Here is a 17,767-nt window from a genome sequence, read left to right on the forward strand (position 1 = left end):
CTGCTCTAAAGCATAACGGGAGCGTCTGTATTTGGGGTTCAATTGTCAGTACTTGCGGATTCCTCGATACGCTTTATACACGTTAATGTAGCAGTATAGAAATTTATATTGCAGCGAAATGGGTGTGGTTCTTCAGTCGAGGAGCCCGGGTGACGATTTGCGATCTCTGACGTGGAGACAAGTAGAGGCTGGGCGTCTAGGTCAGCGCTGGTCATCAGGTTTACGTATAGCTCGGGAAACGGAAGAGGTTAGAATGAAGTACACACCAGGGTGTTGCCCGTTACTACTGCGAGTAACCGCTATACGAGACAATAATTTCCTCTTTAAAGACACTACACCAAGTTTATTTGCTGATAAGTAGCAAAGACTACGGAACCAGTTCAGGCTGATAGCTGTATTTCGAATGGTAGGCCAAAATATTCAGACAGCAGCCAATAATTTCACCAAAGGCAAGACAAAAAGAAGTCAACTTGTGGGATGGTATGGCTAACATCCAGGAGGTACGGGTGTTTTGTCTCGGCAAACGGTGATATTTTGCCAGGCTATGCAGGATAATGTCACGAATCTTTCGAACTCAATCCAATGCTGGAAACAAAAGAAAAGTCATTTCTCAATGTTAGGCAAACATTGTCAAACGTAAAAAATACAAAAAAGCACTTTTTGCTGTGTTGTGCTTAAAAACGTCTCGTTTTTTTTTTTTTGACGTTTCTATGAGTGTTCAATTGACTGTTTTCTGCTAGAGAAGGCAACCAAAATTATTGGATTGCCCCACATTCGGATAAAACGCGAAACACTTAACGAAAGTACCAAGTGCTGTGGGCTAAGAAACTGATGCCAGCAGGAACGCACTTGTCGGAAACTCAAATGTTTTGACTCGCGAACTGTGGCTGAAATACCAAGTGACAGACCGAGACGTTCGCCTACACAAGGGCTTAAAGATCGAATGCACCCCGTGCAGGCGGTTTTGAAATTGGGCCCTTCGGAGTTCTCTATGCTACCATATCCGACAAGGGCCAAATTGTACGGAGGTATCGAATAAAGAATTGTACACTACGTTAGGCGATTGCCTACTATTAATTATTCACATTTAATTCTATTATCTGTATTTTGAGTTATGTAGCCCTATTTGGCGATGATGTTTCAAATATGTTGGGATATGTATTGGCGTATACTTTTTCTTGATATTTTTTTTGCTTTGATTGCCTCCAAGTTTTGTTGCATATTTTCTTTTATATTTCAACATAGCAGAGATTGAGTAGATGTTTCGATGTTATAGAATATTTTGTTGTGCCTTCCTCGCCGGTACGAATAATCCATTTTGCCGCGCTTTCTCTGTAGTGACCTGCTGCAATTACGTTAGCTGTCTGCCTACGTAAGTCAGCTAAAAATTAGTATAGAGTCGGAAAAGAACAAGAACGGAATTCTTTGGTTTTAATTTGTAGTTTTTTTTTTGGCCTTTGGCAAAACAACAGAATAAACCAAAAACGTGCATCGACTTTTGAAAAGATGATATTCTTTTGGGGATACAGTATTACCTCGATAACTCAAACTCGCATATCTCAAAAAATCGGCTAAGCCGAAATTTTCCGTGGCACTAAACCATTCCCTTTACGTGCCATGTATTTGTTGCCCTTTATTTGGAAGTAATTTCGGGCCAAACCGCGGATATCTCGAAATCTTGATTGATTGATTGATTGATTGATTGATTGATTGATTGATTGATTGATTGATTGATTGATTGATTGATTGATTGATTGATTGATTGATTGATTGATTGATTGTAGGGTTTACCACGCCAACGGAACGCAGGCGATGAGGCGCGCCGTAGTGGAGGGCTCCGGATTAATTTTGATTACCTGGGGATCTTTAACGGGCGCCGAAATATCGTACACACGGGCGTTTTTGCTTTTCGCCTCCACCAGAAAAGGGGCCGCCTCGGGGCGGTATCGAACCCGCGTCCTTGGGCTCACCAGCACAATGCCTTAGCCACTGAGCCAGCGCGGCGGGTAAATCTTGAGTGAGAGTGGGACGCAAATATCGCCGCCGCGGACCGTTTCACGAGACTCACGCGATGCTGCCATGCCTAAGTCCCTCGATTTTAAAGACGATAGTCTTTCTTGGGCCACTTAAACCCAGAAATTTTGGTCTGTCTGTATGTCTGTCTGTCTGTCCGTCTTTCTGTGACTCGATTCAGCCACCCGGCCAAAGTAAAGCAATGCCTGAGGAATAGTCTTATATAGTAGCAGCTAAATCTGCCCGTCTAATTCCGGTGTAATGTTCATACTTGTCAATCAAGAAGACATTACGCATATATAGGACAACAAATTAATACAGAAGTGATATTTGCAGCGTTCCTTTATAAAAAACGTACATGTTTGATTTTGGCGAAATTAAATACTTCATCATCTGGAGGAAAAAATATCACTCCGCCGTCGCCTGCAGTCGCCCGCGCCATATAGCTTCAGGCGGCATTTGAAGAAATGAAGTGACAACAGTTACGAAAGGTTCCACTAGATAGATTCCACGTTCTGCTTGGAACGCACGTGGACTAGGGAAACGCGGTTCTATAAACGTGGAAGTAGGGCGCCTCGATTCACGCGTCTTCTCCGTACGGCAGCGTTGACATCCGGACACCCGGTTTGGAGCAGTGGAACGCGGGAAATTTAAAATGATGTAAGCAAAACTTTGGCGTCTTTACCTTGGGAGGAGCGCGACGCAAGAGGAACAACATGAGAGGTGAGCGGGAAAGCGAAGGGAGGCATTTACTTGGCAAAAGTTGATAGACTATCGTCTTTTGACGACATTTGAAACAAAACGAGCAGATACGCCACCATTTTTTTTAAGGACGATAGTCTTTCTTGGGCTACTTACCTAAACCCTGAAATTTTGATCTGTCTGTATGTCTGTCTGTCTGTCTGTCCGTCAGTTTGTCTGTAACTCGATTCTGTCACCCGGCCAAAGTAAAATTGATATTGCGCAATAGTCTTATATAATCACAGCCAAATGTAAACGTCTAAGCCGGGTTTATATGTTCACACTTGTCAGCTTTGTTGAACAAGAACAAGACATTACGCAAATATAAGACAGGAAATTAGTACAGAAGGGATATTTACAGTGTTCCTTTATTAAAAAAATTCATGGATGCTTGGTTTTTCGATAGCAAATGATTTTCTACATCTACGGCAGAAAACCGCCGCCTCCCGGCGGCATATGAAAAATCACGCGGCAACAGGAACGAAAGGTTCCACTAGCTAGGTTCCACGTTCTTCTTGGAACGCACTTGGAGCATGGCCACGCGGTTCTGTAAACCTTGTAGTCGGCCGCCTCCATTCACGCGCGTGTCCGCCGTACTGCAGCGCTGGCATCGAGGAACCCGGCCTGTAGCAGTGGAACGCGGCAAATTCAAATCGCCTTGCGCAAACTTTTAGTGTGTTTACCTTGGGATGAGCGCGATGGTACAGGAACAGCATGAGAGATGAGCAAGAAAGCAAAGGGGGGCATTTCCTTGGCAAATGTCTACAGGGTCTATCGTCTTTTGACGACATTTGCAATGAAAGGAGCAGATACGCGGCCAATTTTTTTCTCGTTCAGTCGTGCCTACCACGAAGCCGATTCATGTTGAACCACAGTGCAAATGACGAGACAAAGGACGGTAGCAAGAGGACATACGAAGCGCTGCATCACCAACTCGCCCAAGTTTTCACGTTGCTAAGTTACGAAGCCCATGTTCTCCCCGATCATAAAGCCTGAGCCTAGAGGCATAATAACCTCGTCAAGCAACCCTGGGGCACGTCATGTGACGCTAGAGACATGCGCAGAGGTACAGCAGGATGTGTCCGTGACAGGAGAACTTACGGACGCCGAAAGTGTTGCAATGGCCACAAGAGGAGGGGACGGTGAAGACGGGTTCCACGACGACGACGAACCTCCTCGAAAGATGCTGACATCTGCCGAAACGAGGAATTTGCTGCGCTTGCTGCGACTAAGGTTGAATGCAGTGGTGGGGAATATCGCCTAGCTAGACTTCTTACTAGGCGCGAGTGCGACCGGAAAGCAGAACAGCATTACGCAGTTCTTTTCGGCTAAGTAAAATTTCAGGGCCACAAAACCCAGCCGGTGAGCGCCTTTTGTATGTTTTTTTCTCTTGTAAACCTTTATGGAAATCAAAATTGGAAGCTGCTGTTGTAGAGCTGGTAAGTAGTAGCGCCTTTGTTTGCAAAAAACTCGATAGTTCATGGGAAATCGTGCAACTGTGTTTATCTAGAAAATCCGATTTTCTCGAAACATTTCCGCTGTTACACCTTCGTGTTAACGAGGTATTACTGTACTTAAACAGGAAAATGTAATCCTGACGCTGTGTCTGTCTGTGTCTGTCCCTCGAATTGACCCCCCCGCCAGAAGCATAAATGAAATATTGCACGAAATGTTCATAAAAGCAAAACATTTTTGAACCACTAAATCTGATGCGGCCCTACATGCTTTTCTACACCGTTCGCCAAAAACAAAACTTAATGCATATTTGTGGCAACACATTAATACGTAAAGAGTACTCGCACTTTTCTTCGAATCAGAAAGCATAAAAGCATAATTTTTGCAATACGCGCTGAAAACAACGTTTTTTGCACAAAATAAGCGCTCTAGCACGACACTAGAACTTATGGCAGCATTAAAAGTAGTCCAACTGTAACAAAAGGTTCATATTGATTTTGCATGCGCAGTGTAACGCGGTAAAATTGAATTAACCTGAGCAAACCTGCACCATGTTTAACGTGGGAAGAGCGATAGAGAAGGGGAAGATCGCGAGGAGTAGGCGGGAAAGAGAAGAGAGGTGTTTGGTATTGCCACGAAGTGTTGAGGAGTTTGAAACTGGCCCCCGCATGCGGGAGCTAGCATGCACAAAAAGAGTGGGAACCTAGGCGAGACGGCACGCGGAGGGGGCAGTGGAAGCACAGAAAGAAGGGAAATTCTCGGTCGCCAGGTTACAGCGTTTTATATCATATAATAAATTTAAATATAGTGTGCCATCCTAGCTTTGCGTTCGCTTTTGAGATTCTTCAACAGCTGCTCCAAACCCCGGAAACTGTGGAACGCCGTACAGTGAAAGAGACAGTGGAAAGGCTTCGAACGTACACCAGGAAAACGAGTGCTGTGATCTTCGATAAAATGATACGAGAAAAAGAAAATGCTGCTCCCCGGCAGCAGAATACTCGCCTCTTGAAGAGACACTGAAGGCAAATAGCAAGTTGGGCTCAGACGAAAGTTCAGCCACAGATGCGAAAGATGCTTTAATTGCCGAGAAATCACTAATTTAAAAACACATTTCATTCCTCGCGCCATTTCAAGATGTTTTGCGAGACGTCAATGGTTGCCGGAAGCGAGTGCGACAGTGGTGCTGTCTACTAGGAAACCTAAAACCTACCGAGCGAACCATCGCAGCCGCAACAGCCACTGGCCGCGCAGTCGGTGCATACGACAAAACAACTTGCCCGCCTACACTTCCGTTACCTGCAGGTAACGGAAGTGTAGGCATGCCACTGTGTGTACATCTATCTGGATGCCGCCGGGGACGTGAGATGGTGGTTAAACACCATCCCACGTGAGATGGTGGTTAAACTCACTCATGAGTGCACTCACACACCCTCCACTCACCACTCACGAGTGATTGGTGAGTGAGCCTCACCGTCGTTTTGGCCTGCTGAGTGCGAGTGCGAGTGAGAGAGAGCGCCACACACGGTGAGCCCCGTCCACCACTCGCGAGTGCGAGTTCCACTCGCGGCGAGCCCCGTTTAGCACTCGCGAGTCCGAAAGCCACTCGCGGTGAACCCCACTCACTACTCGCGAGTGCGAGTTCCACTCGCGGTGAACCCAACTCACCACTCGCGAATGCGAGTTGCAATCGCGGTGAGCCCCACTCACCACTAGCGAGTGCGAGTTCCACTTGCGGCGAGCCCCGCTCAGCACTCGCGAGTGCGAAATCCACTCACCGTGAACCCCACTCACCACTCGCGAGTGCGAGTTCCACTCGCGGTGAACCTCACTCACCACTGCGATTGCGAGTTGCACTCGCGGTGGGCCCCGCTCACCACTCGTTAGTGCGAGTTCCACTCGCGGTGAGTCCAGTCACCACTCGCGATTGCGAGTTCCACTCGCGGTGAGTCCAGTCACCACTCGCGATTGCGAGTTCCACTCGCGGCGAGCCCCGCTCTCCGCTCATGAGTGGCGAGCGAACGCGTTCCTTCTTGCGCGATGTGCGGGGCTTACCGCGGTGAGCATAACTCGCTGTTGGCATTCGTCGCAGGAGCCGCTTGCTCTGGTAATTGCTACTGGCGATATCCACTCGTACGCACAGCCACTAGTTAATGGAACGAGTGCCTTTAGCTTCGGGAATATGTGGCTACTCCCCTTTATAATTAAGGCACCGTGGAACCAACTCTCTAGTGACGTGTTGATTTAGGAATGCGATTTGAATGGACGACTTACGCCATACTGCGCTGATACTATCACTGTCATGACTCATTGGTGGGCTGTTGCGCGCACTCTCGCCGAATGATGTTTCTGGCTCGCAGCGTTTTGTGTTGGAATTAGTGTCGGTGTAATCGTCGCCACAAAGCGCTTGCATTTCCCTACCGCTGAGCGCTGCGATGGAGGCATTAGGAAGAACCGTGGTCTAGTGCCGTAGTACTTGGTGTACATAATTGGCCGGCTTGCTGCAGTTGTCAAATGGCCGGCTGTTCTGAAGCACGAATTGTGAGTACCCGTAATCGTTTGAAAAATTTCGCAGATTTTCACGGATTCGCGTATCAGGATGGCGAAATGGTTCGGATGGGCGAGTTGCGTGTTGTGGAAGCAGTAGCTCATTTTCGACGCCTTGGCGTATTAAACGTATCAGTATTTGTCATTACTTGTTGCGGCGGCGCTCTGTTGTGATACGCGCTTTCACGCGGACTTGGCGTCACACATCCTTCTACGGCAGTTACGGTGCGTGCCTTGATGCATGTGATTTGCTCCGGGCATTTAACACACCTGTAAACTTCCCCGCTGTGTTTTTATTGCAAACTTCACTAAAATGTTTACGTTTCGTTATGTTGCGTGAATGTTGCATTGGCTCATATACGCCGATGTGCGTACCTTTCGCAAGCAAACGAAGTAAGCTCGCCTTAGCATCAGCTCACATAGTATTTGTCATGATGGCTCGCCGACTGCACCCCTTCGTTTAGTTCCCTGTCTACCTCTGAAGTTTGTGTATCCGTTCGTGCAGATTCACAAGAATGGTGCGTTAAGTCTGACTCCTCACTCGCCTTACGAATCGCGGTGTTCGAATCGTTAATGTTGCGTGCAAGTTGTGAAATATATATTTCATATCTTCAGATCGCGAAAGCTAAGATACTCGCTGTTCGCGCTGCTCTGTTGTCATCGACGGTCATTTGCCATTACACTTGTGAATTTGCCTGCCCAAACCAAGTTGAAATTGAGACCTGGGCTCCCGCATTTTGGTTTTTTCATTCTGTTCGTTCACGGTCACCAACCAGCTAGTTATGAAGGCGAAATTGCTTTTGCTGCTTTTCGTATTTAGCGTTGTGGTCAACCCAAACGCTGTAGTCCCCGTTATGCTTGCTGAGCTGATTCGCTGAAAAGGGCTTCGCAGTCTAGTGTTCCTCATATTTTGTGCCCCGTATGTAAATCACCGTCCGCGTACTGATGGCGTACAGACAAGCGGAGGGGTACTGTGACCCCTGAGTGGTGTGATGAATAGTACGCGTTCTCGGCAGTCGGATAGCGTAATTTGTGAGTGGGTGAGTGAGTGAATGAGTGCGTGCGTGCGTGTGCGTTTCCACGTGAGTGCGTCTGAATGCGTGCGCGCGTGCGTGCGAGTTGGTATACCAGGACAACCGTTCACGTTTGTCTGCGCCTCAAGGGGGGAGCACAAGCCAGCTGACGCTACAGACACCCAGTTCGCGAAGTCGGTTGCCACCAGCTGACAAAGCGACACGGACCCGCCAGTCATGCATGGAGATGACAACGGCATAGATGGATATGACAACACTACTACTACCTAAGGGAAAAGTGAGTATGCAACCTGTAAATAAACAATTTCAGACCTAATGCAACGCATCGTAGTGCTTATATCGAAAGAGAGTGCCCACAGAGAAAGAAATCATCCAGCTTCGTTGTGGTTGAAGCCTTGCGCAACTTAGTGCAAATTTCTCCATTTTTTATGGGAAGCTTTTTTATTCCTCGCTGACGGCGTGGGAGACTGAGTAAAAGCACTGTAGGAAAGCCAACTTTGCACAGTGGGTTTCAGAAAACGATGGTGATGTTAAGCGAAGGCACATCAAGCGCCTCAAGAAAAATCTTTTCCCGTGGTGTGAATTGAAACTGGGTTTCCCGCGATATGAAGCCGACGTCTAACCAATTGCGACATCCTAACACTGTTGAATCAGTTTCGATTTTAAACTGTGGCTTTGATTCAGGTTGCACGGGAAATTACGAGAAATAAAGCTTCGCGCTTTATTTCTCGTAATACATTTTTTTCGTCAGTTGGATCAAGTTGGTAGGAGTTAATGATTGTTTTGGGGCATGCCTCATAGCCAATGTGAAGCTTATCACTTAAAACACCCAATTTTTTTCTCGCTTCACGTAATATAGTTGTGTCGGTGTCAATAGGGCCGTATTTAGGGTCTCCGCAAAATGAAACGATTCATGTGGTTTACCATAAAGGCGAATTTAAAGTCTCGTGCTGTAAAAAAACTGTCAGTTGGAATATGAATTAGCGGTGGTTTTGAGTGAGAGTGAGTGGGCGATGCTAGTGGAGAGTGCGTGTTAGTGAGGAAGCGAGTGATGATTGCGAGTGAGTGTGAGTGGCCATTGCAAGTGGTGAGTGCGAGTGCGAGGGAGTGTAAGCGGCGAATGCGAGTGGTGAGCGTGAGCGCGGATGAGCGCGAGTGGTGACGATGAATGGTGAGCGTGAGCGCGAGCGAGTGCGATTGGTGGGGATGAGTGGAGAGCGTGAGCGTGAGTGAGTGCGAGTTGTGACGACTAGTGCTCAGCGTGAGCGTGAGTGAGTGCGAGTTGTGACGACGAGTTCTCAGCGTGAGCGCGAGTAAGTGCGAGTGGTGAGGACGAGTGGTGAGTGTGAGCGGGAGTGAGTGGGAGTAGTGAGGGCGGAGTGGCGAGCGTGAGTGCGAGTGAGTGCGAATGGTGACGACGAGTGGTGAGCGTGAACGGGAGTGAGTGCGAGTAGTGAGACCCGAGGGGCGAGCGTGAGTGCTAGTGAGTGCGAGTGGTGAGGTGGAAGGGTGAGCGTGAGGGCGAGTGAGTGCGGGTGGTGCGGACGAGTGGAGAGCGTGAGCGGGAGTGAGTGGAATGGTGAGGGTTGAGGGGTGAGCGAGATCGTGAGTGAGTGCGAGTGGTGGGGGCGAGTGGCCAACATGAGCGCGAGTCAGTGTGAATAGTAAAGGCGGAGTGGCGAGCGTGAGTGCGAGTGAGCGCGCGTGGTGAGGACGGAGAGGCGACTGCGATTGCGAGTGAGTGCGTTAGGATAAATATATTTCTTTGAGTGAGTGTGAATGAGTGGCATCCAGTTTTACCGAGCTATGCTTCGATGTACTAGGCCACGGCCGGGCTTGAGCAGTGGCGTGCGCGAGTTGGTACGGCCTTCGCTAGGGGCCTAGTTCCTGCCTGCGGCCGCTACGAGGAGCCGGCGCTGCGAGCCCACTCTGCTGATGCGGGCGTCTCCCACTCCGCGAGCAAGCTATGCGCCGCTGTTGCTCTTGTTTTCTTTTTCTTTTTCGCTACAAGCCTGGATACGGGCGTACGAAAAAGAGGGGAAGAGGGACGGTGTAGGAAGAAACCGGCGAAGACAACTTCATGCTCATCAACGAATAATGACTTCCGATAATTATTCTTGTGTCGCACGCTACGTACCAGCTATACGCGGTTCGATGCATGTATGCACTTTGTCTAAAAAATTATTGAAATAATTGGAAAATAAGACAGAGCACGGAATCATCCCTATATATTACTAGCTTTGGTTTTTCCTGTTTTCTCGTTTTATTTGAATTGGCCAGATTTCGGGAAAATCCCCAAAGCGGAGTAAGTTTCGAGGAAGGAAATTCAATGCAACAATCAAATTTTCCTTCGCTTGTTTTGTTTTATTTACTTTTGTGCTCCTTCAGGTCCCACTTCCCCCCGAACTGAAATCATGAGTACTCAGCTGCTGTGTGCACCTGCCACTGAGTGCAACAGATTAATCGCAGCAAAATTTTACTTATCTTGCTCTCAGCTCGTAACTGATTCGTCTTTTCTGGTTTCAATGTTTCGGGTTCGTATTCAGGTTTAGAATACATTGCTTAGGATACTGTAATTGTCATAGGTTAACTAATAAACTAACACACCCAGCCGAAAAAAGAAATATTGACGGACAAATTGGTTCAATTTGCAACCCAATGGGTCCAAATGGAAACCCAATAGACCATATTGGAAGCGCAATTGATCCAATTGGACCTATTGGAGAGATGCGAATTGGGCGCATTGGCTCGAATAGGATGGCCAGTTGGCCCATTTGGACCCATTGGCTCCAACTAGAGCCCATAAATAGGCTATCTAGTGGCTCTAGCTGCAACCATAGAGTTAATACTACTGTCTTCTCCAACATGATGACCAAATCGGGGAGCCATTTTGAATAATATTTGGATAGTATTCAATTACGACAAACATTTGCTAAAAGTTAATTTTCTCTCTCAAACTTCATTTGAAACCTTCATAATGTTCAAAACTTCAACCTTTACATATTTATATTTATGAGGCAATTAATTTTGAACATTGCAATCAGCAAACCAAAATAAAGTTCTCGAAAAGCATAACAAAAAAACACTAAGGAAAGCTTTCCGACACGAGTAGCAAAATTCGTTTGAAATACAACCACGATCCAATCCAATCGAATCCAATCCATAGACGTGCAGTTAATAAATGGTATTCGACGTGGTGTTTGAGGTGTAGGCGTGTTGGTTTATTGCACACGAAGTTTTCTCTGATTGTACATTGCATTGGAATTGTAAGGTGGTCTGCAAGAGCCTGACAAGTGGCGACGATGATGTTGTACACCCATTTCGGTGTGTTTTAAGATGCATCTTTACACTGAACGCCGCTAAGCCTCGCACCGAAGGAAGACAGTCCCTGTTAAGGGAGTAACCCAGCTGGTTCAGTTTTCCTTGCCATTTTCACTCCTCGTAGCGTAAGCGGTATTATTAGAAATTAATTTGTCTGCCTAAATACATTTCAGGGCTGTTCATGCTACGACTGACGGGTTCACGACATCGCCGCACAGCGCAGTTAGCCATTCATGCGACGTCGTTGAAGAGGTGAGCTCACACCACTCAACAGTTCAGTGTCTTTTTGTTTAATGCGCGAAACTGCAATTTCTTATAAACTTAACCTATTGTTCGCTTCTGCCACTCACTTTGTGAAGGTCCAGCCAGCCTGCGGCGAGTGGAGCATAGCATAGATAATGGCCTGTGAAAAATTGCTTAAACGACGAACTGTTTGTATGCTGTGTATGCAAACAGAGCAGTAAAGGTATTCATCAATTCCAAGAGTTCTTCTATTTGTAATACAGGTAATCAACGCACTGCAGCGGCAACTCAGATGGAGTGCGGCGGCAATGGGATAGAGCCAAAAAAAGTGCAACAAGGTGGCGGCCAATCTGAAGTCCAATGGGGCCTCCAATGGGAAGACCTAGACCTACTACATGCGTGGCTATAGGAAGACCTATTGGCGTTCCAATGCGGTGTTCAAAAGGTCGCCCGATTAGCCGGCCAATGGGTGCCTAATACATAATTGGCCGACCAATAGGCCTACCAATTGGCTTACCCATTAAAATTCCAATAGGTGGCCCAATGGTTTTTTTTTCGGCTGGGCAGCGGCTGTTGAGATACCATGCCGGAGAAGAAGCATCGGTGGATTATAGCCAGTGAACTGAAGGGAATGCGTCAGACTGGAAACCAGTTTATTCGGACTTTTTATTTGGGGCGTAAGATTCACAACCCAAGCCTGCTATCAGATTCGCGATTTAAGCTTGAACGTAAGGCAAGTATGAGCAGCAGTGTAGCGGCAGAACATCATTTCGTCTTGTGTAAATGTACCTGATTAGAAAGGCGGGGGGCTCTCCCTAGTCGACTTGACAATTTCCCTCGCTCTCTGAAGTGAGAAAATGTCCTTGCGTGCTCAGGAACCCAAACGAAAGCGACAAAACAAAGAGAGTTCCGTCATAGGTTCTATGTAAAAGCCGTAGGCATAGTTTCGGGGATGCACAAAGAGGCGGGTGCATCGTCGTCCTCTGGCGGGGAGGCATTTCTGGTCCACGCAGTGCCAACTGCTTGAAGCTATGCTCCGTCAAGTGTGTTAATTCGGACCACCAATTCAGGTACAGCGACTGGCAACAACACATGAAAATAACATGAATTTGATAGGTTGTCTCAAATTATGATCGTTTCGTATGAGAGCCGTTTGGTTATCCATGTGTCTAATTTGTTGTACACGTGCTATAGTAAATTGCGCATAGCATATATAATTTTGCCCTGCTCGTTTCACGGGCAGAAGCAGTCGCTACGCACGTTCACTTTTAGTGTTCTAATTCATGTCCCAGAATGTTGCTACTGCGTACTTTTGTAAATTATAAGTAGTAATAAAGGCTTTTTTATTACTAGATGTGGGCGATTGGTCGATGAACCTTCCGATTAATCGATTAATGTTCTACGCTATTAGTTTTTTAAAACAGGTAATTGGTTGAAGTCAAGGCAAGCCAAGCGCCAACGACGATCTGGATCCCTTGGAAGGCTGCCATGTGCAGAAATACCTCCTAACTGGAACTAGCACCCATTGTAAAAAAGGCTGCTGCGCGTCCCGCTGACCTCAACGCCATTTTACTTCCTGTTCTCAACGCGATCGTGTGTTGAACAAACGCTCGCCTGCTGTGCTGATCAGCACAGCTGGGATTACTTTCAACAAGACAAGTAACTGCCTGCTGTCGGATCGAACTATCAACAAATTTGTCGGCCTCCGCAACTGCATGGACGAGCTAGCATTGATCGCATAAAATGACCTTTCTAAGACATTTTTAAATGAACACGTCCGACTAATTGGTTAATTAATAGATTGTTCGACACATCAAATTAAAACTTTAATCGACGCCCAGCCCTACTTATTACATTATAAGAATACAATAATACGCATAATAGTTATAATATGAGTAAGTAATAACCAATTTTCGGATGCGGCTAGGAAGGCCTATCAGCAATCCGAGGGAGCGTATGAAAACACGATTGAATAATAAAATATTCGTATTAATATTTAATATTAGTATTATCGTCTAGTGGAATAGCATCGTAATCCCTGCAAAAAACCCCCACTTTTATATGGCTCACACACAAATCCGCCCCTGATGGCAAATAAGTGGTCAATATCATTCTTTGACCGGCGTTGTCTGGCCCTGACAAAAATTTCGTCGAGGTCCGGCGTCCAGCATACAGGTTTCACCGCAACAATATGACAGAGCTACGAAATTCTGCTCCGATATGATCGCTGATAAATCCCATAAGCACGAGCACTGCAAAAAAAACTCCAACCTTCCCTCGCGGGAACCCCTGTGTAGATGCGACGCATAGGCGGAGCGGCGAAGGGACCGTGTTTTATAGCGGGCATAACGTTGAGGGGACTGAGTAAGCCGGTCCCAGTCGATGACGACGTTGGCGTACTTGTAAAGCGGCGTGGACTCTAGGTGTTTGAGCCAAGCGTGGATGTTGCTTCGCCGGAGAACGGCACACCGGTTATATGCGGAGCGCGCCCGAAGGAGAGGAAACGGCGGAAGAGAGAGTACTGCACATGCGCCGGCCCCAGCGCGTCTGCCGCAGCTATGACGCAACGTGCCGCGGCTATGACCCAACACAATCCAACACAATCCACTTTAATCCAATCCAATTCAAATCCAATCCAAGCCAAGCCAAGCCAAGCCAAGCCAAGCCAATCAAATCCAATCCAAGCCAATCGAATCGAATCCAATCCAATACCCCTCGCGAGAGAGTGTTCGCTATCGGAGAGGAGAGGGGGTGAACGGCGGAGAGCGCAGCTGACGCGGCGAGGAGAATGGGGGAGGGGTGGACAGCGCTGATGACGACGATGACGACGATGCCGGAGAGACAAGGCGAGTGAATCAGATGCTCTGCATCTAAAAAAGCCCCCGTACGCTTAAAACAGCCTTCAAATGCAAGCGCGCAAGGACCAGGCAAGGGTAGGCTCCCGCAGCCCCCACAAGGAGAGCGGCGGAACTTCACGTCAAAACTGGTGTGCATTGTTCCCACCGCAGCTGCGAAGGCCGTATCAACACAGCGCGCCGCCGCTCTAGCCCGGCCGTGAATAGGCATTAACTCTGCCTGAAGCCCGTTCTAGATGGTGCGATTTTGCCTGCGAATTCGCAGATGCGGCGCCGCTCGAGCGGCAAAACGACCTTTTTTGTTGCTGCGGCACAGTGCCAAATGTTGGGAAAGATCGAGCATCTCCGGCGAACGCCGCTCGTGCGGCGTGGAGGCGGTAGAGGGGCCGGAACTTGCGGCCAATAGGAACACAGGTGGGTGAACGTCACGGCCACGTCACGGCATCACCATTTGCGGGCTTAGCAACCAGATGGCGTTGCTTGCATACGCGCGGCGTAAGCGCGGGCGCATCAACACAAACGTACGGGTGTTGTGTACGTTTACGCGTGTTGTGTACCTATGTGTGCGTATATTGAAAAATAATTGGCAATCGTTAATTGAAAACCGCTAATAAAATCATATTTACTGCAAAACAACCTGAAACAACTCCCCCCAAAAGTAAAATAAAACTTATTTTTTAACGTGCACAACAAGCTTTGCTCGTGGCAGACTTAATTCGGTCTGCAAACAATGTGTTTCTGAAGTGCGAAAATCGCGACGTCCGCAATCGCATGCCATGTAGACGACATTTCCAGGCATTACGAACTTCGCAAGTGCGAATGTTCGTTCCACCGATTTCGCAGGCGAAAAACGCACCATGTAGAACGGGCTTAACTCTGTGGTGCCGTCTGTTAGTTTAACTTGTAACCGCGTGCTACGCCAAATTTGTGCGGCTCCCCGCTACGTCGGCACCGCGACGTGAGTTTTAGTAGCACGTTTCATCAGTTTTCCGTAGCGTTATGGTAATGCTTATTGCGGCATCTGTTGAATGTTTTGCGAAGCGAGTTGCCTATCAGCCCATCTGCCAGAGTAGGAACAGGGGGATAAACTTTATTGTGAGCCTAGTGATGTGGGAGGCGTTCCTCAGTCCAGGAGACCATGGGACGACCGTGCTGTCTGAGCCCTGGACACCAGCAGTCACTGTGCATTCAAGCCGACGCTGGTCGTCAGGTTCTCCCATAGCTCAGGGAGGGGAAGGGAAGTGGGTAAAGGTGAAAGGGCTGGGTTGTCTGCGCACCCCAAGATCATGTGTATGAGGGTACTTGGGTTAGGGCAGAAGTTACATCTTGCAGGGTATGGGGTGGGGCGCACCCGATGTAGCCAAGTTAGGTGAGGAAAGGTGTTTGTTTGAGGCGCACTCCAAGGATTGAGGCGCAGTCCAGTTGTGTCAAAGAACCCTTTATTCGCACCACTTGTAGTCGACAAGCAACAATGCGAACTCGATTTGGGCGCTTCAGCGACGCACACGCCCCGGAGTCTCCCCCCCCCCCCCAAAAAAAAAAAAAAAAAAAAAAACAGTGTCTCCCGTGCCTTGCCGCGCTCACCCATCCCCGCCCGCCGAACCGCGGCCTCCCGAACCATCTCTTGGATGACGACTTTCCCATGTCCTTACGGCTGGCGGACCATTCAGCGGGCGGGGAGAGTTTGGGGGTCAGTTGTGGACGTGCTGTATGCCAAGGAATGAGGCGTACAATGGTTATACAAAAGAACCCTTCGCATTATTCACATAGCACCACCACCCACCACCGTCGTTGCCCCACCGGGAGCACACTCCTAATGTCCCTTTCGGTATCCCAAGACAGAGTCCCCGCGCACCCGCTGCGGCACACAGCCTGTCACCGCTCGCACTCCATAGGGCCATCCTTAGGGCGACGAGGTACCCAAGTCCCGCGGCCGTCCGGTCGGCAGAAAAAGAGGGTGAGCGGAGAGAACTCCCGGCGAGGGACGCCGAGGCGCCTCACTACCCTTCCCCCTTCCTCCCCCTCGACACAGGGTACGGGTCCGTCAATGAAGACTTTCCCGGGGTCCTGATCCCATGGGGTCTCGGGGCTGCCCTGTGCGGCAGCGGGTGGGTGGAGAACCGCCACGGTGCGGAGGTGTACTGCGCGGTCGCTGACGCCATCAAGTGGGCACCCGTCGGAGCATGTTCTAGGTGGCCCCGCGCAGGATTCCTCAGAACGGCCAGTTTTTCTGCGACAACGCCCCAGTACCGGATCTCTGCTGCTCCGTGGAGGGAACGGAGACACATTGCGATGAGCTCGCATGAGCTCGGGCTACGGACGTTCGCAGAGGCTTGAAGCCCCAGAGAGAGCTGCAGGCTCTGTGCCCACCGATGCCTCCGCGCCAGGGTTACAGCTCAGCGAGGAGATCAGCATGCTTCCAACCCATGAACACGCCTCCTCCGTTGACGATAGGGCTAACCAAAGCCGCATCGCTTCTCGGAAGGGCAGCAGGACTCCCGGACCGTAGCCACAGGCTCTCGGATTTCACCAGGAAGGCCCGCTGCTCGGCAGGCCCTCGCAACGCTCAGGCGCGAAACCACGCCTCACACCACCAGGTCGGCGGCGAGATGAAACCTAAAGCTACGACTCCGCAACGCTGCGGGTTGCTCCGTGGTAGACGCACGTGAAAGCCGGACCCGTGGGGAGCAAATACTGCATCTCCCTCAGGTCGTAACGATGGGTGTGAACCCTATATCCGGGTGTTCTGTCATTACAAGGGGTACTCCCATTTTCTGTTCCGCTATCCCCTGTTCGTCATCGAATGTGCGAACGTGACAGGCTTTGAGATCGCTAATGCGCAAAGGACCCACCATCTCGTTGCTTTCCAGCGGCTGCATCTCATACGTGAGCTGAGCAGACTTTTTCGCTCCGTAATTCGTAGGGTCCTTGCCGTTTGTGAGCGAGCGCTGCCGTGAAAACGCGAAGCGTTGCTGAGAGGGTGCATACTCCTTAGCACTACGTCACCGATGTTGTGCGCAAGGTGAATACGGCCTTTGTTATACTGCTCAGCTCGCTCTGTGCGCGCCACGTGGAGGTTCTCCCCAGGAGTGCGTTGCGCTGACAAAAGGCGCTCCCGGAGCCGCGCACTGCGATAGCGAAGGGGCGTTACCTGGTGTCACTTACTGCATTGCATTTTGTAGTAAGAAAGCTATCTCGTTTTAGAAGTTCAATTAACAGGTTGTCAAACCCGTTTACCAATTTACGGTTGTCCTTGCGGGAAAGCCATCTCAGGCGAACGCTCGTCCCAGTCCTTACGCTCCTCGGTTGTCGGAACTAGCATGCCCTCGAAATTCCTGTTCACCCTCTCAGCGACGTTGCTCTGAGAGTGATGGGGACTTCTTTTCCTCTGCGGAATGTGCAACGCTTGACAACAGTCTGAAAAGTCTTTGCTTGTGAAATACGAAGCATTTTCACTGATCAGGTGGGAGGGGAAGCCAAAGTAAGGGAATGTCTCCAACAGCTTTTCTACGATCCGCTCCGGTAACCACGCGCACGCGCTTGCGCGCTCGATTCCACGCG

General features: G+C 49.0%; 1 protein-coding gene across 1 annotated transcript in view; it reads right to left on the reverse strand.

The window, feature by feature from the left end:
• Positions 1–325: 325 nt before the first annotated feature.
• The window catches only part of LOC144137645 (uncharacterized), a 110,508-nt gene continuing 93,066 nt past the window's right edge, over positions 326–17,767 (reverse strand). Inside the window, exon 8 of the mRNA XM_077669584.1 lies at positions 326–585. Coding sequence (XP_077525710.1) covers positions 487–585 — 99 coding nt within the window. The 3' untranslated portion in view covers positions 326–486. The remainder of the gene's footprint in view (positions 586–17,767) is intronic.

The sequence above is a fragment of the Haemaphysalis longicornis genome, unplaced genomic scaffold, assembly GCF_048455015.1.
Source record: "Haemaphysalis longicornis isolate Haplotype H1 unplaced genomic scaffold, Haemaphysalis longicornis Haplotype H1 scaffold_43, whole genome shotgun sequence".
Classification (NCBI taxonomy): Eukaryota; Metazoa; Arthropoda; class Arachnida; order Ixodida; family Ixodidae; genus Haemaphysalis; species Haemaphysalis longicornis.